This window comes from Pieris rapae, chromosome 14 (assembly GCF_905147795.1).
Source record: "Pieris rapae chromosome 14, ilPieRapa1.1, whole genome shotgun sequence".
NCBI classification, from domain to species: Eukaryota; Metazoa; Arthropoda; class Insecta; order Lepidoptera; family Pieridae; genus Pieris; species Pieris rapae.
Genome location: NC_059522.1, coordinates 9,403,450 through 9,425,805, shown reverse-complemented (window position 1 = coordinate 9,425,805; position 22,356 = coordinate 9,403,450). Strand labels below are relative to the sequence as shown.

The following is a 22,356-nucleotide window of genomic DNA, read 5'->3' as shown; positions in this document are numbered from 1 at the left end:
TAGCAACGAAAGGAGACATATACTATATGTATATATGCAGTATCAGGTAGAAAAAGGGTCGAATGCATCATCAGATAAAAATTCATAACATTGCACAGAATCGCGAAGCCGGTTCATGCATGACGGTATCAGGGTCGCATAAGGCAAGAACAGCATTCTTTGAATAGATTTATATGTGAGAAGTTCATGCCGTTACTGCTACAAATTGGGAGTATCTTGTTAGATTATATAAAGCCTAACATTTTGTGAGTTTATAACGGTATTATAATTATTTATTATCACTTCGTTGCATACATATCACAGTTGACTTAATTATATGAAGAAGGGCCTTTATCGCATTCGAGCCATCTCTTCCAGGCAACCAATGTGAAAAAATAAGGTAAGCAAAAATGCAAAAATACATAAGATATATAGACAAAACGAATGGATCAAAACAAAACATTTAAAACATATGTAAACAATGAACAGAAGAATATTAAAAAAGGACACATGAATGACGATAATTTGATATCAGATAGTGACAATTTATAAAAAAAAAATTTAAACATCGTGGCACTTTTTTTTGCGTAAAACAAATAACAATTCAACGCTAGTGGAAACAACTGCTGAAGTATTTTCGAACCAATTGTACTTAGGGTTCTTCAAGAAAAGAGCGTACCAATTCTTAAAAAGCCGCCACTTGTCCATGGGCGGAGATTAACATCAGATAAGCCTCCTAAAAACATTAGATTCTCACATTTTTTTATCATTTATTGTCTCTGTACATAGACGTTATTTATTTACGATCTAGCCTAAATAAAAGCGAGATGTCAATCTATGGGTAAAACCGACCCAAAGACGCGTTTCAACGGTTTATTTCAAATAAGGACGATAACGGTTGTGCATATAGCATAGCATATACCATATAGCATATATATAACAAATTCACCTTGTATTAACATTCGTGAAACCCTAACGGTCGTTGACATATGGGACTCGTACGTATTTTCAATTAAAGTAGTATGACTCATTGAATGATCGCAGTCAATAAGATGGCGTGACGAGTCTGTAGTTATGTCCACGCTACAATTGTGATTTTTACATCAGTATATTTTTAGTTGTCATGTGTAACGTGCATGTGGTAAAGAGTGAACTATGTTCTGTGTTAGAATTCTTCATGACAAGGCACAGTATTCGATGCTGTTTGACGTAAGTCGCTTGGGAGATGTGTTTGATAACAAATATTCATTCAACTGTTTGATAGTCACTCATGGTATTAGTGTCATGTACCGTGGGGGTTTGAGTCGATAATGGCAGACTTTTAGATGCATGTAATCACTAGATGAGGATTGAGATGCGTAATTTTTTTTATTATTCTTAATTTTACAAAATAATATTTATATCACAGTACATTACATTAGAAAACCGCGGTTTGTATTAATAGCAGTCTTGTTTAGGAGCACGACAAATGCATATAAAAGTAGTTTTAACAAATGTATCTGAATTAAAGACTATTATTATTATTATAATCCGTCATAACGCTACATACATATTATAATAATGAAGCCTCATTAATGCCATGGAACTGTGAAAGAGATCAAGATCTGGAGTATGAAATACAGATAAAGGCTAGAAATTCATCCTAATAAGCTTGCCATGCAATTAACCATACCAGACCTAATAAATAGGTTTAAAGGGCGTTGTTAAAAGTTAAAGTACTTGATACGGTTGACTGGAGAAGCAGTCACGATGGAGATTTTGATCTGAACGCCTAACAAATCTCAACACATCTGCTCATAGTCTAGCTGCTGATTGCAAGATAAAGACTTATGTAAAAAATCCATGAAACATTCATCTTCACAAAAACACACTTAAGTAATACACAGAAATAACTGTAAATAATATTTCTCCAAGGACCTTTTATAGATAGGCCACCAATTGGCGTCATATCTCTCTATCTTGAGCATTTTGTTTCCAATCTTCGTTGTGATGGTAGCATGTTTCCTCCCGACTTATAGTCTGCCTGCGAGCTGCGAGTGTGGTATTTCGTAATACGTATGACGTCAGCCAGTTACGACCGGTTTATATGCATTAGTTACCGCGTGCCAACATTGAGAAAAATATTATGGAAGTATAGATTTTACGGTTAACATGCTTTTGTCTTGTTTGCAATTATAATTATTCTCAAGGCTGAGATTTTTTTCCGACGATTGTGCATTCAATCTATTCTAATCTTATAACGAAGAAACAACTTTGTTTAAGATAAACAAATAATACATAAAATTTTCGTGTCACAGTAATATATCGTGTCACATATATATACTCCTCCGAAACGGCTCGACCGATTCTTTTGAATTTTTTATCCATATTCTGTAATTAATAGAATCGGCTTCTTTCTATTTTTCAAACCCCTTAGTGAAAAAGAGTGTCTACACCAAATTTTTTATCTAACTTATAACTTGAACCTTATATATCGAGAAAAAAAAATTCACAGAAAACTCTAAAAAGTTTTCATTCCGGAAAAGTCTCTTGAGTAGCATAGAAATATGTTCCATGTTGGTATATATTCATACTAAAAAGGTACACTAGGAAAATTTTAAGGAGAAACGGTGTTCGAGAAGGCTAGTTTATTTATATTTTCTTATACGTGTATACATAAAATTATAAAAGAAAATATGATATCACAATTTTCACACACATACACATTAACTATAATATAGTTCTAATATTATTAGAACATAATATAATAAGCAAGCAATTAAGGAAAGAAATTAAACAAGCAACAATAAAAAAATTAATGCAAACCCGGTTATGAGCATAATAAACAAAGTTACGGTAAGGTTTCGTAAGTTGTAAGGTTCGCTTAGGTTTTTTCAAGACAGGAGTTATCAAGAAGAAGAAATATATGTAGCGTTGTCGCTAGGTAAACATAAATGTTACAAATAATACCTGTATACAATCTAAAATAAAAATACAATGAAAACAGCAGGAGGCTCACCTGATGCTAAGTGATACCGCCGCCCATGGACACTCTCAAAGCTAGACGGCTCGCGAGTGCGTTGCCGGCCATTTAAGTATCTTAAAGTGAGAAAGAAACATTTTAGCCATAATTCTCAATTTAAATTTAAGGTTGTTTAAATTGTGAATAAAAATATTAGAAAATTGGACTATGTGTGTATAGACAATGTCTCCCTATATTTTACGGAATTGATTGTAAAATTCAGCCAGACAAGAGAATTAGTCAACAATTATTCATGCGGTTAGGATTTATAGGGAAACTTTATTAGCTTCCATTGTCATTGTTATCCGAAATTTTACGTGCAACGCATGAATTTATTGATTTCTGAGGGAGAATTGCGTGACAATATTGCGTTTAATTGTGATTAGTAAATTTGTGCTTCATGTATCAATTTTATATCGTGGTTAAAACTGTTGTAAGTAATTTTCCTAGCTATGTTTTGTTTCAGTTTAAATTGATAAGTTCAACTTTTCTGTTTGGGCATTATTGGTAATTCAGTCAGTCAGGATTATTTATTTTCCTTTTACATATAACTAAAAATGTTCGTGCGTACAATGTTCACATGTCAGAAGTGAAACTTTGTGAATTAATTATTACTAAGGCAGGCCCCAATAGATGATCATGTACCAGGATATGATCACTCTGTGTTTTTATACCTATATTCACACAGTTTACACACAGAACATACGTGCTAATCTTAATAGAAATAAATTAAAAACTGCGTTTACTGCACAAGACGTTATGCGACAGAATTTCCATCTTAAGTTCTAATATGTACCTAACTACTAAACGAAGACATCAAACAAAAGCGTGTATTTTCTCGATCTCCCTTTCTCACTCTCTCTCAATCGCTCTCTCCCTTTCCTTCGATAAAAACGCTGCACATCTTCGTGACGTTTCGCAAAAAATTTTACCCTCATGCGCCTATTAAGAAGTTTCATTTCAAAAACTTAGTGTTATAGATAATCGTTAAAAAATCCCAGTAGTTGTCGACTTTGCAGCCAGCATTTGTGACAACAATTTTCATTATATACTAGTGTATGTTTGCTCATAAGTGCTTGCTACTTTAAAAATGTATTCTTGTATCAGTGTACCAAGCGTTGGTTTTATAGCTAGACCTAAGGAAAAAAAAGTTTTGGCGTATATTCGCTACGAAATCTTTTTGAATATTAATATGAAAAAGAAATAGGAATAAGTACTGAGATCGAGCGTGTTTGATTTTTTTGATAGTTATAAAATGTTTATAATCGTTTATATAATTATTTTAAAATATATTTGTTACATATATTGAACACGCAAGTTTAATTGCTACTAAAATGTTATATAGACGGAATGATTACACACGAAAAGTAATTAAATCTTTAATTAATTAAAAGAAAGTAATCGTAGAATGTTTCCTATTAGCTTAGTAACTTTATTTAGATTGATACATAAATTTCTAAAAAAACGCAAACGCAAAAAATTCAATCTCAATATATGTCTGTTTAATATAATATAAGAAATAGTATTTTAGTAGATGGTTATTTTTAATTATTGCCTCTCGGAAATATTTTAGACAAAAAGGAGAGGGCAGTTTTGTCTGATTTTAAAATCTTCCCTTCTATTTTAGCAATTCTACCCTTAGAGACATAAAGAAGACACCTGAATGTCAAACTTACGAATAAATCCTTATTCCAGCTCGAGGAGGATATGTTCTCCTGCGGGGGCGAACTCCGTGGCGGTCGGACACCACCACCTACCCTGGGTCCACCTCCGGATTCCCTGACACCAGTGCAGCTCCGACGGCGTCACGTGGTAGCCGCTATTATACACAGCGAGAATTCATATGTCGCCACACTACAGAGACTCATAATTGTAAGTCTGTTTTTCACGTTTCTTTTGCAATTTTAAGGTCAAAGCACATGTGTACTCAGAAAGGGGCCGTCGCCGTATCAGCAACCGTTCAATATTGTTTGTATGAAACTCCCTGCTGCAACGCACATTAATTGGGATCGTAAAGTAATCTCCTCGCCTCGGAAGAGACTCCGAAGGCGGTTCGAAGCCTCTGCTGAGCCATATGCGTGGTTAACTAGCAGTTTCCGCGCTTAAATAATAATCAAGCTGAAGAAATCTTCCCCGAACTCACGGCGTTGCCTAGTCGTAACCGAGTTGACGTACAGGAGCTGATGATACGATTTGCTTACGTGCATTATAACGTATAATGGTAAAGGTGGACGTCAAGGCAAACGGCGATAAACTGACGACCCCTTTCCAAGTTGATGCGTGCTTTGACCTTTAATCGTAAAAACATTGGAATTAAAATTTTTAAATCTGTTCGAAGCTTTAAATGAATAAAAATACTCACTAAATTGTGCCTAGAGCTGTGAGCAGTTGGTAATTAGTCAGAACGAATTTGCAGCGGAAGTGCTCAGTGGCAATTATTCATGCTTTTTAATTGTTATGTAATTAACTAGAATTTTTTGATTAGGCATGATCGAATTGCGAAATCTTTCACCAAAATACCAATTTCAGATTTTTTTTTAATTTAACAAATATGCGTTATGTATGTATTATAAAGTATAATAAAATGATTAAGATTTACGATAGTTTTTAAGTACCGATTTCAAAAGTTCACGGCGATCTGAATTTTGTTGGGTAATAGTACCTCTTGAATTTTGTTCGCTAAGGTCTTATCTTATTATTATTGAAGCTTTATTAATCCATACAACAATTGGTTAGTCTACATTAATTAATATTGGTTAAGTTAGTATAGGTTTTAAACAAAATTCAAGTTAGACTTACTTTTTGTGGTCTAGTTTTTGTATTTTAGAGTAAAAGCCTCTTCCATATCTTAACTATTGATAGAGACTTAAGCCACCAGACCAACACTACACTTGTTTATTCTGTTATTATATTATTGTAACTAAATGAATACAAAAATCAAATTTCTTACAATATATTTCAAATATAAGAAAGGTCTAACTACAAGTCTCGCTAAGTTTTCTAATCTTTTGTTTTACGGGAAAGCTGAGTCGAAAAACAAACACGAGATAAATGACCTACTTGTATTGTTCATAGATTTGCATATTAGGAAGTACATAGTAGCGAGGTCACCGTTTTATTAATTGGTGTCCTGTTTGCGCTGATAAATGCGTTATTATGCGGTGCATAAACCAATCTATATATATAAAAGAAAGTCGTGTTAGTTACACCACTTATAACTCAAGAACGAAAGAACAGATTTGAGTGAAAATTGGTATGGAGGTAGCTTAGAGCCAGGAGACGGACATAGGATACTTTTTATCCCGTTCGACAGCGTTCCCGTGGGACTTGACATGAAACGTCAGTCACTATAAAAAGTGGTATAACAAATAAGAATCAGACTTGGAATAATAAAACGCAAATGATAGCTATGTAATTGACGTATAATGACAGCTATGTAATGACGTATATATGACAATTTGATATTTGTAAGAAATCAATATTCAAAATATTTCTATTAAATAAATACGTTTAATTATTTTTACAATTTACAATTTAATTATAATGATAGTGCTATTGCCCATTCGTATAAACAGTGAAGAGAACTATAAAACTCGGTATGGTCGTATGTATACAGTTCATCCAAAGAATGATGAATGTTTCTATTTGTTGTTGTTGTCGAATGACGCATTTAATCGAGTAAAGGAAGTTTATGATACTTTAATGAAGGCAAACGATGATGAAAATGGTGGTTTATATTTCCTAGATGCCCTTGGTGGAACTGGCAAGACATTCCTCATGTCATTAGTTTTAGCAACTGTTCGGGCGAGATCCAACATAGCGGTTGCAGTTGCTTCTTCTGAAATAGCAGCCACATTGTTAGAAGGATGCCGTACGGCTCATTCAGAATTAAAATTACCGTTAAATCTTCAAACTATTGGAGAACCAACGTGTAATATTGCAAAACACTCAGCAATGGCCAAAGTTTTAGCGGCATCGAAAATCATCATCTGGGACGAATGCACAATGGCGCATAAACGTGCATTGGAAGCACTTAACCGAACATTAAAAGATTTACGCAATGAATCGAGATGTTTTGGAGGAGCAATGATTTTACTGTCTGGCGATTTCCGCCAAATACTGCCAGTAATTCCAAGATCTACGGCTGTCGACGAAATAAACGCTTGCCTCAAATCGTCAAATCTATGGCGCTATGTGACGAAACTGCAGCTGACAACAAACATGAGAGTTACATTGCTTACTGATAAAAAAGAAGAAAAAGAATAAAGATGTAGATGACCTGAACTACATAATGGTATGCGTTTGGTGGTTAGAAAATTGAAGAACAATGTAATTTACGCTACGATAATGATAGGAAAATTCAAAGGTGAGGAAGTTCTTATTCCGAGGATCCCGATGATCCCAACCGATATGCCGTTTGAATTTAAAAGACTTCAATTTCCGATACGTCTTGCATTTGCCATGACCATCAACAAATTACAAGGCCAATCCTTAAAAGTTTGTGGTTTAAATCTAGAACATTCATGTTTTTCCCATGGTCAATTATACGTGGCATGTTCACGGGTCGGAAGACCATCAGCGTTGTTTGTTTTTGCGCCTGATAATAAAACAAAAAATGAAAAAATGTGTATCACAAGGTACTTAAGTGAAGAGCAACCTATGTACTAAAATACAGAAATAATAATGAATGATTAATGTAGGTATTTAATTTTTTTGTATTTTTTCCAATAAAAAAACCCAAACTGCTTATTTATTGCCATTAAGGCGGAACAAAGTTCGCCGGGTCAACTAGTTCTTTATAGGTTTTAGTCAAATACGTGTTTTTAGATAATCAGATTGGTTGCTATGGGAACTGATTGATTAATTTGGTCACTATTTTATTTTAAAAAAACTTCTTATTTCACGTATACGTATTACAATGTATGCTTCTTTTGGCGTAATAAGATTAGAAATATTTTTTTGAAAAATGTATCTTTCGCCTTATTCTACGTTTGTAACGACTAACAATAGAAAAAGGTTGTTTTATACATTGAAAATTTTACTATGACGCTTTATCTCGTTAAATAAAGTTTATTTAAATATCACATAAATTTTTTGTACATAATTAAAGAAATTGACAGGTTTTTTATTTTAAAAATGTTGACAATACTGCTACAGGGTGTCGGTTTTTTGTGACGGTGTGCGTAATCATCCTAAAAAATTACTCTCATTTTTTATCTAATGTGCCAAAAGAGGTAAACATCGAAATGCGATTATTTTGTCCACGGCGATAATTAATATCTGTTGCCATGACAACTCGTTATTGATTAATTTGGCAACTAATTTTTAAAAAAATGCTGCTTTTTTGCGTCTACTGTATACTACGCTTTATATATATATATATATATATATTGATATTTAAGTCCCATGTTATTCATAACACTTTCTACACTGTTTTTCTCATGTTGTGTATGTATTTCTTTTACTACATTTAATCACTTTAAAATAATATTAAGCATTGAAACTTTGCAACAGTGACACTTGACATTTGTCCGTAACCTGTGAAGCCATAAAAAGCCATAGATAAACTCTATGACAATAGACGTTCTATAATTGACCTTAAAATGTCAAAATACTGCATTGCTTCTTGCACAATGGTGTTAAGAGAATTGGGTTAATAACTTGTGAAGTTGTAACTATACGCAAATAGTAGACTTACGCAAATCAAGTCCGTGCACACCAAATTAAATGTATTAATGGTTTTATAGCTATGGGCTGTTACGTAGCTGTCTTATGTTTATATGAAACTCGATACTTGTTTTGTGTACAACACACCTGTGTGTTGCCAGCCTATGTTTTCATGAACTGCGTTATGGGTATACCAATTAATTAATTACTGCCTGACTTGATACGCCTGAGTCCTGTCAGTTTTTTATCTAGCAAACAAAATGTAGAGAGAATAGTCGAATTGTTATTCAAGGTAAAACTGTTGACTTACAAACATGTGAGGTCCTTTTGTATAGTAGATAAATTGAATATGCTTGTATATATATACTCATGTTTACATAAATAAGCTATATTCAGAGATGACGCGTTGGCAAGTTTTTATTGCGTGTCAAATCTCAATGTTATACGATTTTATAATTCAAATAACATCACATCTGTATGATTGATCACTTTAGTGTATATTTCTGTTTAAAAAATAATGTTAAATATATTTTTAATATGTTTTCTCGGATTATATGTATGATAAATTATGATAATGTATCTTAATTGTTTTTTTAATGTGACTTTACTAAGACTTCATGAAACACCTGGCATAACTTAAGACTAATAAGTAATGTAAATCTGACCTAATGTACTAATAAGGATATTTGACAGTGTCCAAATGTCAAATGGTCGAGTGGATTTGTCCTTTTCAGTCTTCTCACTAGGCCCGGGGTGTCAAGGAGTTAAATAGCCTCGACATTCAATTCTAAAACAAATATTCAACGTGATTTAAAAAAAAAATATTAATTAACAATTAATTCATTATCTTAAATATTTTATGAATTAATTGTAATTACTTTAGGTGTATAGTTTTTTTTCTGATTTTAAAGTACAGCATCTTACTACGACCATAACAAAATTTATATACATATATATTAGCTTAATTAATACATTATACTTGCTGAGTTTCTTCCCCGTTCTCAGAACAAGGCCTCCTGGTAGTTTTACGAACGGATGGCGTGGTCTTGCTCTCTCGCGAATTTTGTATATAATCTTGACATTCATAAGCATGGCCTACGCATCTAATTTAAACGTATATTGTTATTACCTTTTTTCCTGTTTATACGTTGATAATTCTTTTTTGAAAACCTCCCTATGTTATACATTGTCTGACTCAGAGTTATAATTAATAATTTTTTGAATTTTTTCTTACAGGACTACAAGAAGCCACTAGAGGAAAGCAGTCCAGCGATTCTAAATGCGAGCAAAATACATACACTCTTTCACCGGCTTCCGGATATACTGCAGTGTCATTTGCACTTTCGCACCGCACTTGCCGACTGTGCGCAGACATGGGACCGCGATGAAAAGATTGGTGAGGATTAATTTTTAATATACACCTTTTTTTTATATATTATGGCCCGCACGGTTTGTGCATTGTGGTCCAGGGTCAAAACAGGGAATCGGGTAAAAAAATAAACGTATCGGATGGAACGGAATTAAGGAAAGGAAAATAATCTATAAAATAAAAGATCAATTCATTATACACCTTTACACAAGACGACTGCATTACGTACACTGGTATTTTTTTCTTTCTAAGTATTTATTACATTTCATTGGTTTCTTTTTCTGCGACTGAGGCGCAAACTAGATGCTGTGGTCTGAGTATGACCAGCGCTGTGGAACATTCTGCTTCTCAGTATAATGATCAGCTAATTAAAGAAATACTGAAATTAATTGATAAAAAAAGAATTGAAAGTTTACTGGTAAAATTTAATTGTAGATAAAATATGTCAGAATGACACGATTGTCAACTGTCAAAGATTAGATATTCCGAGGTTTTGCTAATTATAGACAGATAACATATCCTAAATCGATTTTTGTTGTGGGAATCCCCGAATTCTACATAGAGCTAAACAATTACTAGAGGAAGAATCCCTGAAAAAATATCTTCATGCTAGCGATTTTATTTTTATTTTTTTGTTATTGTTGTTATTAAAATTGCGAGACCGGGTGGGTGTCACCCCAAAAAAGGTTACACTCGGTGCGGACCGCCCCCGCCCCCAAAGTGGGGGTGGTCTTTGCTACGCCACTGGGACTAAGAATATGAAGATTTGGGGCCAAGATTTTTAATTTTTGCTTTCATTATTTCAGGCGAGGTCTTCTTAAACGCGTTCTCGAAGGCAGTAGTGCTTGATGTATATTCGGACTTTATAAACAACTTCTCCGTCGCAATGGAGTTGGCCAAAATGGAGTCCAAGAGGAAATCTGCTCTGGCTGACTTCTTCAAAGTGAAGCAGATCAGCGCACACGATAGACTCTCCTTCTTTGGACTCATGGTGAAACCGGTGCAGCGGTTTCCGCAGTTCATCATGTTTTTACAGGTGACTTTTAATTAGCGCCATCTAACAATAATACCGACTTAGCTGTCAAGGAATTAATTATTTAACATTTTCGGGAAAAAGTCATCATTATTTTTATATTTGTAAAGTATGTTCTTAAAGCGAAATAAGTTTTTACACTTTCTGATTTCAGGATCTTCTAAAACACACACCTCCTGGTCATTTAGACCGTGTAGCACTGCAACGTGCTTTGACGAGGCTTGAAGCGATGGCCGACGCCCTCAATGAGAGAAAACGGGAGGCTGAGAGGACGCAGGTATTACGTCATTCATAAAGGATAGCTTTCGAATGAATATGATCTATATTTCAATCTGTAGCTTAATAATCATTTATATTCAATTTAAAGGAACACAATATCTAGTTTATTGCTTTGTTTCATAATATATCTAATATTTTTATTAAACTTAGTTCTTGAGTCGGATTTCGGCGAATACTTTAGTACAAAGCCAAACGTTAATTTTTAATTTTGTCAAAAACACTTATGAATGCGAATCAATTACAATTTTCTCGACTTTACGGTCAATGACGGGTAATCATTTTTTTTAGTATAGGCTACATATATATGTACTTTTAATCTATCTTTGTCTGTTAATGTTCTGTTTCATATATATTGTTTACCTATGTAATCCGTATGGTCGCAGTGCTTTGTTTTACAATATATATATAAGCTGTAAGATCATCTAAAATTATTTTCGTAATTTTAGGCCTTCCGCGGTGCCCTTCGTCGTTTGACCCGCGGTGGCGTAGGGGCGGGGGGTGCAGGGGGCGCGGCCAGGTTTGGTGCAGCGCGACTCCTCGCTTCCAGAGCTGATAAGCGGCATTTACTACGGCAGGACGATCTCTTACAACTGGTGAGTTTCCTCTATTGAAACTGGCTGGATCAAGTTTTGTTACTACACGCAGAAGTTAACTAGGCACCTCGCCGTCATGACGTCATAGTGCATGTACTAACTGCATAAAAATCAAGTATTCTTTGAGCGCGATACTCGCAATAGTATCTATTATATGGTATCTATTTATAATATTAACGTTTATCAATAAGGATGTTTATTAACTAGAGATATATTTTTTTGTTACAGTTAAATATCCATAGGTTAATAAAACAAATATAATTTTAGTTTATTTTTTAATGAAATGACATATTATGGTCTAAGATCCGGCTGCAGGATTACTTCGCTCGTCGGTTATTTTCTAAAAACCAATTTTTTAAGTATATTTATAACTAGGATATCTAGCAAGTTGCCTATCAAAATTTGGCCGCTAGTATTTTTAGTGAAATTATTTTGAATTGATTTTCGGGAATACATTTCGTTCACTTGTTATATAAAATAAATAAAAGTTAAATAAAATATTGTTTACATGATGAAAATTTACATAATGATTTTAAAAAATCACGGGTGCCGTTGATCACATGGTAAAAGTGCTAGTGATTTTATTGAATCTGTCTTTTATTAATTGTCTAGAAAACCAATTAACTCTTATTCAACTACTTTACTTATATTTCTTTGTCGTTCACAGGAGTTTAATCAGTCAGGCACATTGACCAAATGCAAGCCGCGTCGCTTGCTTCTGCTAAACGATCTAGTTGTTTGTGTGTCTGTGGGTGCGGGGGGAGAGGAAACGGAGAGACTCGGCCTCAAATGGGCGCACCCTGTGCAGGACGTCGAAGTACTCGATACGGGGACATCGCCCACGCTCAGTCGTGTACTTGCTCAGGGTAAGTTATTTTATTTTTTATGATCTTCGAGTACGTGGCCCGTTAAGTATTACGTAAGAATAAGGGGGGGGGGGTTCCTTTGATTGATTCCTTATGTGGTGATTACGTCAACAATTATTTACTTTTTAACACACATTGTCTATGTTTGAAGACGAAATGAATTTTCAAAGATTCCTAAAAAAATATATTTTGAGAGCTTTGGTTACTTTTGCTGACAAGTGGAAGAAGGAGGAGGAGCAAATCATCAGCATAATATCAGTAATGCTATATTTGAACGGTCTGTTAAATGTGTTTAAATTTATATGTATAAATGCCTGATCTGTCTGTAGTATGTGTAGTATATGTTAGCAAGCTGCACTAGGCAACTAAATATATGACAGGATGATATCTATCCGACGATTGCTGCGGTTTTTATATTGCATAGCATTTTTTTATCAACTTAAAGTGACGCTTACGCTACGTCGCCGATGTCGTCAGTGAGATGTGAATACGTAGTATGTGTTCTGTCCCACTCTAACGCATCTGTGCTACTTCATCGATTATGCCAGTTCGATATGAGACGCAGTATTCGTTCTACCCCACTCTAACACGTATTGGCCGCACCTATATAACGTCATCGTGTGTTAGGTTTATGTCGTTACGGAATTTCTTAAATCGGTTGCCGCCCAGAAAGCCCGCTATAAACTCTATATAGCATAAAATTATTTTTTCCCAGGTATGAATCGTAGCGGAAGTCTACGTTCCAACTCCAGTAGCGGCACCACCGCCGGCGACTCGCTCTGCAATGAGATGTCGGCGTTGATGCACGACTACGAGACCGTATCGAGGATGGCAGATCTGGCTGCTTCACTGAAGACGCCGTATGCTGAAGTGGCTCCAGAAATGTTTAGGACGCTCTTGCAGAATATACAGCAGAGTATACAGGTTAGTTCAGGTAGTGGGGTTATTGTTCTTTACCCATTATATTTCTTTTTGTTTATTTATTTACTAGAGTTGTCTGAAAGAGATCACTTGTTAGGGATAAGGCGGGCCGTTGCATTCGTTATAATTTTTATGTATTATGTTATTTTTTTTCTATAAATGTAACGAAGTGTAAATAAATAAAATCACAGGGAAAATGATGTTTAAAGAATTAAAAAAATGTATAAAATCTAGTACATTTGTATATACTTCGCTCTATTGTCAATAGATGCCGCAGCGTACGCGTTTCTGGAAATTTTATTCGTCTTTTTCTCACGTATTTTACAATTTGAAGTATTATTTTACATTTTTTGGAAATATCCTATAGTTTAAGACTCGGTTTTTGAGCCAAATCTAGCTAGTTTCTTCGATGTCGTTATAACAGATGTTCAGCGTAGTTTTATTACAAACACAAGATTTGAGAAGACACAAAGATTCAATACATTACATACATTTTTTATTCCAGAAAAAAGATGACGAAATGGCCTGGGTGGATTCCTGCTGCCTCCAACTCACAATCAGAGGTCGCGAAGAGCCAATCACCTTCAGGGCTAACGAACCAGGGGCGAGACGGGCTTGGGCCACTGAATTAAGATTGGCCCAGCTAGCGCAAGCGCGGGCCAACGGCCCAGCTTGGAGGTTGCCGGCCAGTACCACCCCGCCCCATAAGATGCCCTTGTATGTGACAGCTGCGCCTGTTTACTCTTCGAATTCCCTTACCGAGGTAAGTTTTTGTGTTTATTACATTCCAAGTTATCTTTTAATAGAAGCACTTAGTTAATCTAGTATATTTATTAAAATTCACCACATCATATACAATGCTATATCTACAGTATATGTTACAAGCTACCTTTCCTTAAGTATATCACAACTATGGTATAAATTATAACATATATAAATTATATATGTAAATTATGACATAAATGTTACAAAAAATTAAAAAGTTTAAATTAAATAATAAAAATATTATTATTTAATTTAAAATATTATTTTTAAATTAAAGTTTTTAAATTTTAAATAAAATTTAAAATATTATATTTTTTACTAATAATTTTTGTTTATTAAGCAATATAGCATTTTAGGTATCAGATAAATTGCTTTTCTCTGATCGGTCTTAACAATATTCGTACTTTACTTTTTTTTTACTTACGAAAAAATAAATACATGGTCTATAGTTATATTATATTAAATTATAATTTATAAAAATTTATAGAAAAATCTCAATAGGTTTTTAAATCAAAGCAATATTAAAAATCAACAATTTACTTTATTAGAACCATTCCTGACATTTACTTACATACACTAAATGTAAGGAAATGTTTGAAAGCAAAATTATTCTGTATATAGTATAAAGTTTGGGTGGTTGTCCTATCATAAGCCCACAGCAATTTCGTACATTGTTGAAGCTTAATGTAAAAAAATTGTTAAATATTTGCAGGTGAAATGCGGCTGTTTCTACTCGAGCACGGGATGCAGTAATGGCGGCACTCGTCGTCGCGCCAGATCTCTTCTGTGGGTCTGCGCAGGCGGCGGAAGTGACAGCCACGTTTCCGTCTTGATCCATCGGGCTGCTACGCTCAAAACGCTCGTTACGCTCGATCTGCCAGATATTAGGGTGAGTTTAATACAACTGTTCCAATTGAATCCCGCGTAACAGTATTTGATATGACAATACGAATAGGTAGGTACAGTATAACTATTATCAATATTATGATTATTTTTTTGAAATATATATATATTTCAAATATATATATATATAAATTATGTAATCTCCTTTTAAAAGAGTTCAAAGAGGAGGCACTAATTACACTTTCTGAAGTTTATTAAAGTAGAATTTGTATTATATTGAGTGGTCTTGAGTTTAAAAGAACTAGCCCTCAAATGTGTGCTCTCAATTCCTTGAGCGATATACATATCAGAAGTGAAACTTTTTTTATCACACTTTTGCAATTTATCGGACTCTTCGCAATGACAGGCCTTCCGCATTTGTAATGAAATACATTACTCCCTTCTATACTTAGTTATTTAAAAATGCATTTAATTTTCCAGGTATCATCAATAGAATACGCAAAAGGAGTGAGGCAAGTGACCACACTGTGCGGTGACACAGTCTGGCTTGGTACTGAGGACAAAAAAATCATCATCTTCTCGGGTGTCGAACCCGAGAAACAGGAGAAACTGAACGAGGTCCCCACTGTAGCGGCGGTCACGCAGATCCGCTACCACTGCGACTCAATGTTCGTTGGTCTTTCAAATGGAAGAATATCAGTCTTCAGAAGGAATCACGACGACTCATGGGCGTTGCAAGAACCGATCGCAATAGAGCTCGGAGATCAACCGGTCCACTGCATTCTACCAGTCGACGGCATCATCTACGCGACCTGCGCCAAACGGGTCTTCGCTATCAACGCCTTGACCGCTGAAATCATGCGCATCATCGAACTCAAAGGAGAAGGAGACCGCTCAGTCAAGTATTTGGCACATTCCGGAGTCGGTCTTTGGGCGGCTTTCTCAGATTCCACTTACGTCAGCTTATACCACACGGAGACTCTGGAACATCTCCAGAATATAGACATAGCCGCCGATGTGGCCAAAACTATCGGCGCCAGAGAAGGCAGCAAACCGGCTCATGTGTCTTCTCTTTTGGCGGTTCAAGGTCTCCTCTGGGTCGGAACCACCGCCGGAGTCAGCGTCACAGTGCCTCTGCCAAAACTAGAAGGTTTACCCTTAATCGGAGGCCACACCGCGGTCTCCTACCACGCCCACGCCGGCCCAGTTACATTCCTCCTCGCGCTGAACCCGGATGCAAAAGACGTCGACGTCAACGTCGTCAGACGCAACCTCTCGAATGCTCGCGCTCTCGCCGAAACCGTCCACGAGTACAAGGAAGAAGAAGAGAAGCATAAGCTCGAACGGCGTATCTCCGAAGAAATGAGCCCATATAGGCCGCAACGCGTCCAATCCGCTGTGATAAGAAGGAAGAAACCGGGCGACGTACGCCTAAGCAAAACTCTGCCAAAGTGCGCGAATCTCAATGTGTGCGATGTGTACGGACTTTTCGGGGATCTAATGTTTGTGAAGGACTGCGTGGGTGAAGCTGACGTAAGTGGTTCTGGGGGGGAGACGTTGAGACGGAGTGATCCTGAATTGGCGGCGATTCCATTCCGCGTCAGTACCTTGGACAGACGGCTGAGAATGAGGGCGGGTAGACCGAGGAGTTTGGACTTGTCCAGCTGGTCCGTTGACTCGCGTGCTTCTAGCCTATGTACGTCATCCGGGAGCGAGGAATCAATGGCTCTACGGGGTGTGTCTCGAACCAGTTCAGGCGCATCCGGGGCAGCTAGCTTAGTGCCATTGGCCGTGTCCACTCCGGACTCGGGGAAGTCGAGCGCCTCCGAACGGTCAATTTCTAGAAGCGATTCGGCGAACCCGCCCGAGCTGAGACCGAAGAAGCAGGAGAGGAACGCTGTGAGGAGTTTACGTGGAACGGATTACATCGTGGAGAATAGTAGGAGGTCCATAGTCACAATTATGGGCGGGCGTGGCTATGTCGACTGGAGGCAAACCGCTGATGCAGCGGAACGACCTGTTCCGGCGGCTGACCCCAATCCCAAAGACGCCCATCTTATTATGTGGGAAATGCGCTTGTAATAATGAACACCATTTATAAACTTATATAGGGTGTTCGAAGAAGACATTTTGTTATTTTGATAATAACTTGGGTGACGGATGGAGTCTCTGATATGTTGGTGTCATATGTAAATAAATGCATGTATATAAATGTAAATATGCTGTTAACCGCATTTCACAGACTGTAACGGCTGGCCTTTTACATTGAATTAACCGTTGGAAAGTCAGTGAAGAGAGGATCTGAATATTTTTTAGTTTCTGCGAATTTTGAGTCTTTCCATACATTTGAAATGAAATGAAATATATGAAATGACTCGAATAAATTTCTCGGCTCAGGTTTATAACGCCTTTGCGATTAGCTTTAAATTATTTTTCGTCATCATTTAAATCGAATTATTTAAAATGGACTTGAGAGACAAACCGGTCACATGATATATCACTTGGGGTCTATTCTCACGATTTAAGAAAAATTTAGACCACACAAAATTTGATTTTGTATACAATTAAATTTAATATAATTGAGAATGAAATGGGATTTTTAACACCATCTGATAATACTGCAAAATTTGATATATAGGGTAATACAATCAGGTGGTGCTAAAATGTACCGCATTACTTATATTTAAATCCAAATCGTTGCAACCGCCATATTAACATAGATTATTTACTGTTTTACATAAATTAATTACGGCCTTATTAGAAAACGTGGACTAAATATTGGTGTCGGTTGCCATGGCAACGTTTTTAAATTGTTACCATGGCAACGAGCGGTATCTCCACGTTTTATAAGGATTAAGTTACTGTTATACAGCCCCGGGTTCACTGGCGCTTTAACGGCCTGTTTATATAAATTTAACTAACCGTTTAAGCGTTGGCAAGTTAACGGGCATTATTACGATATAGTTAACTGTTAAACTTATTTAAAATCGTTGAACTGAGCACAAATTGATTCGAAATTCTATACTGACGTCCGTCTCTTTCGCACTTAGTAAGAGTGAGGGAGACGACTAGTGTCCTATAACTAGTGGCCTTATTTTTCAGTGTTATAGCATTTGTTTAAGCTAAATCGCTTTAAGAATTAGACTGATTTAAATTAAGCGTTTAAATTTAATATTTTACGAAAACGAAACGAGTTTTGTGACGATGAGCGCAATATTTATTATATTTGGCACGATTTTGCCGATCTATCAAAATGTGTGTTTCTTTGATTCTGTGTATTTCTCGTACAAATATTATATACATTCTGTTAGCGGTTATGGGAGCGGTCACATATTACGTTACGAAAATGATGGGGGAAAATTAAATTACGCGTTATTTTTAATATAATTTTCGACTTTATGGTTTTTTAGACCACCATGGTAACTTTAAGGTATAAAGAGTCACTGAGTGGTCACGAAACGTTTTACTATTGTGTACAGAAAAACGTGACGGCGCGTTACATGGGGGGGGGGGGCCAAGAATCTTAAGGTGCGTGACGTAATATTTGAACCCTCCTTGTACCGTAAAACTGAATACTCTTAGTACTCTGAATATAAATCAATTTTGAAGCAATTAATTATTTGCAACTTGAAATAACGTGGTACGAAAACAATCGTATTGAAGCTACGGGGTAAGCCTGCTGATTTGTACGCACAACTTTAAAATATTTGTAAAAATGTATAGGATGATAGAAAATGGAAGAAAATGCATTGCATTTAAATTAAAAACACTTTATATATCCATGAAAGCTGTTAGACACGCGACAATTGGAATATTTTTAATGTTTTTATTTTAAATCCCCGAATCCGTGCCAAACTGTTCTGTTAATTCGAATGTAACATTTAAACATTGTTCAAATTTATGTCACAAAATAATTAAGGTGTAAATAAATTTAAGTTTATATGTATACACCGGTATATTGTCTTTTATTTTATATCACCTTCCCTTTGCTGGGACTCAAACTCTTGACTTAAGGGTTGAGAGACCGCCAAGCAACTACTCTTTCTTCGTTCGTTATACTAGTGACCGGATTGTATGCAACATAAGAGAACGAGTCAAATATTGTAGCAATATTCTTAAGAATATCTTCATATATATAAATCTTCTGTCACGATTTTTGTCCGCGATAGACTCCTAAACTACCGCACCCAAAATCAATGAAATTTGCACACCGTGAGCAGTTTGATCTAACTTAAAAGATAGGATAGCTTACATCTCAATTTATACCCGCAATATTATTTTATTTCAAATGTTTGTTTATTATTTGATACAATTCTAACAGATGTCGCTGTGTTAAAAGTACCAATGTTTCACATAAGTTCCACCGTTTCCCTTGAATAGTTTACTACTATGTAAGATAACAAAAAAACTTATCCACAGCAACGCTTGGCCGAGTCTGTTAGTGTTTTATAAAAAATCTGTAGAAATGAAATAAATAGTAAAACTAAAACTTTATACGCACTATAGATTCGGAAGCGAATGCTTCGTTATTTAAATAAAAATATAATAAACCAGAAAATATGTGCTACAAATAAATCAATTTCCAAAAAAGCACCTTGCCTTTAAAAACCTTCCCCTTGAAAACATTACATGGCAGCGATGTATAACTTCTAGAAAGGTGATTAAATATTCCTATAGCCATGGTGTAACAATTTTTGGAATATAGCGTGCTGCAACATGTAGGCACCCGCAGTCGTGTTGGATCCCTCGGTACATGCAAGCAAGTTTCTTTATATGTTTTAAATAATTTTGGATTCTTCTTTACAGTCATAACTGCTTCAAAGATATACAAACTATCTTAGAGTGGGATGGTCAATTAGCTCCCTACAATTACAAATTATAAGCATCACATCTAAGTAAAACATTAAACATTGGGATTAATAAGTATTCTAAGACATATGATTTATGGAACAAAATATACTTTTAAATAAATAATTTATTCTTACATAACTTATGTACAAAAATAGAAACGCCAAATGTAACAAACAAAAACTTAGATTATCATTCCTTGGCTGCCAGATCCAAAACCATTTCCAAATTGTGAACCACCATTCTGGAACCTGTTGAATCCATTCCCACCATAACCGACATTGTTCATCGCTGATCCACCACCAATGTTATGAAAACCAGAATTTTCAGCTTGGTTTATCTGAAAATATGTAAAATTAACTTAATAGCACTAATTAATTTATTTTTAAATTAAATTATTAGGCGATAATTGAACCAATTTTAAAATTTATAAGTCTTTTTAGTTGTTAATACCAAGATAATGTAACTATTATTTCTACTTACGGATGTAACTCTATTGTGATGAGCACCAACGTTGTGAAAGCCACCCGCTCCGGCATTCTGGTAACCCTGGCTACCGACACCACTTGCGCCACTGCCATAACCCGCACCGCCATATCCGCCACCGCTGGCGTAGCCTCCTCCCATTCCACCCATGCCAAGTCCACCTAGGCCCAGACCACCCAGCCTTCCTAGGCCAAGGCCAGACCCTAAGCCTATACCTCCCAAGCCTAGTCTACCCAGACCTAGGCCTACGCCAAATGGTTGAGCATTAAGTGCTACAGCACAAGATAGAACGATTATTACCTGAAAGAAAAAAATATTTTTTAGTTCTTGATTTCTGACGCACATACTGACATCATCAATTCTTAAGTTTTATACAGTCTGCTTACAATGTTTGTACAAACTACACCGTACAAGCAAGGTTAAGCACATATTGGTCATATTTTAAACTCAAGAATAGAAGAAATTTACAAAAAAAAAACAGATTTATAATTTCAAAATAAATTTACTTACAATGCACTTCATGTTGTTATACTGTTGGATAAATCTGCGTTAATGATAAAAAATACTTTTCACGCATATTTATATTGAACTATACTAATTTGGAAACTCATTATTTAATAGGGTATCAATGGAGTTAGTTTTAATTATACTTGAATTGTCATTGACGACGTAAAAACCTACGGAAAATCTATAATTACGTCATTAAGAATTAAAATTTAACTTAAAAGTCTAATTGAAGCCGTGTACTTTCCTAATCACTTTTTGCTCTCTAGCGTCGAAACCGCTTTCAAAGATTTTATTCATTCCCGTACGAATTTTTTTTTAGTCAAGTAATTTATAGTCTATCTATAAGATGGCAAAAATTCATAGATAGCAATGGCACATGCTTTGATTATTTAAATGTATTCTTTTTTAAACAATCTAGATTCCTATGGAAGTGTTCCTCCCATCAAAACGCCAATTTCATATATAAGGACCTAATCGATCCAATTATTTTATTATATACATAAATTATAGTAAAATTTATTTTCTAAATAAAAAAATATTATGATAGCATAAAGTTTGTTTTGTTCCAAGAAATAAAAATATTTTTTTATTTATTATTTATTTTATATTATGGTTCGTAGTTTAGTTAAATAATTTTTTAACTATTTACATGTGTTTTTAAAATTAAAAAAAAAACAACTTAATCAATGCCAATAAAAGTTCTCAATTTAAAATAACTGTTATATTTCAGATAGCTGTTAGGCAACTTCACACTTGATGTAGTCTTAAGTACGCAGTATTATCTTGATCTTTTCCTTTTGGAACGAAATGTTTGAACCTTTTTACAGATATTATGTATTGCATTTTTGACTATATTTTTAGTGTAAATGTTTGTTTTTATATTTTTGTGAGCCGTAGGATTACGAAATAAATAATTATATTTGTACTTTATAAGTTATTAGGATATAATTCAGGATGCAATGTAAAATTAATGATAAAACCCTCTAAACTTAAACTTGAATAAAACTGCAAAATGTATAAAACTTAACAATTGGTCAATTTGTTGCCAGTGCAAGTGTTTGACTATAGTTAAAATAGACATCGAAAAACACATTTACGATTAACCTACTGGTTACTACCATTTTTAACTACGGATCAACATGACTGGCCCTTAGCCATCAGAGTCACTATTAGAATTTAGTATTACTTTACTATCCAAA

The 22,356-nt window shown here is 35.1% G+C and overlaps 1 protein-coding gene across 4 annotated transcripts in view; it reads left to right on the top strand.

The window, feature by feature from the left end:
- The window catches only part of LOC111002935 (rho guanine nucleotide exchange factor 10-like protein), a 44,961-nt gene extending 25,691 nt beyond the window's left edge, over window positions 1-19,270 (top strand). For 3 of the 4 annotated variants that reach the window (XM_022273234.2, XM_022273232.2, XM_022273233.2), the window contains 10 exons: window positions 4,676-4,852; window positions 9,884-10,043; window positions 10,823-11,052; window positions 11,204-11,326; window positions 11,775-11,921; window positions 12,589-12,787; window positions 13,503-13,711; window positions 14,214-14,471; window positions 15,186-15,362; window positions 15,797-19,270. In XM_022273234.2, coding sequence (XP_022128926.2) covers window positions 4,676-4,852; window positions 9,884-10,043; window positions 10,823-11,052; window positions 11,204-11,326; window positions 11,775-11,921; window positions 12,589-12,787; window positions 13,503-13,711; window positions 14,214-14,471; window positions 15,186-15,362; window positions 15,797-17,398 — 3,282 coding nt within the window. In that variant the 3' untranslated portion in view covers window positions 17,399-19,270. Of the gene's footprint in view, window positions 1-1,091; window positions 1,189-4,675; window positions 4,853-9,883; window positions 10,044-10,822; window positions 11,053-11,203; window positions 11,327-11,774; window positions 11,922-12,588; window positions 12,788-13,502; window positions 13,712-14,213; window positions 14,472-15,185; window positions 15,363-15,796 lie in introns of those variants that run through there. The other variant, XM_022273235.2, reaches the window with a different exon arrangement.
- Window positions 19,271-22,356: the final 3,086 nt, after the last annotated feature.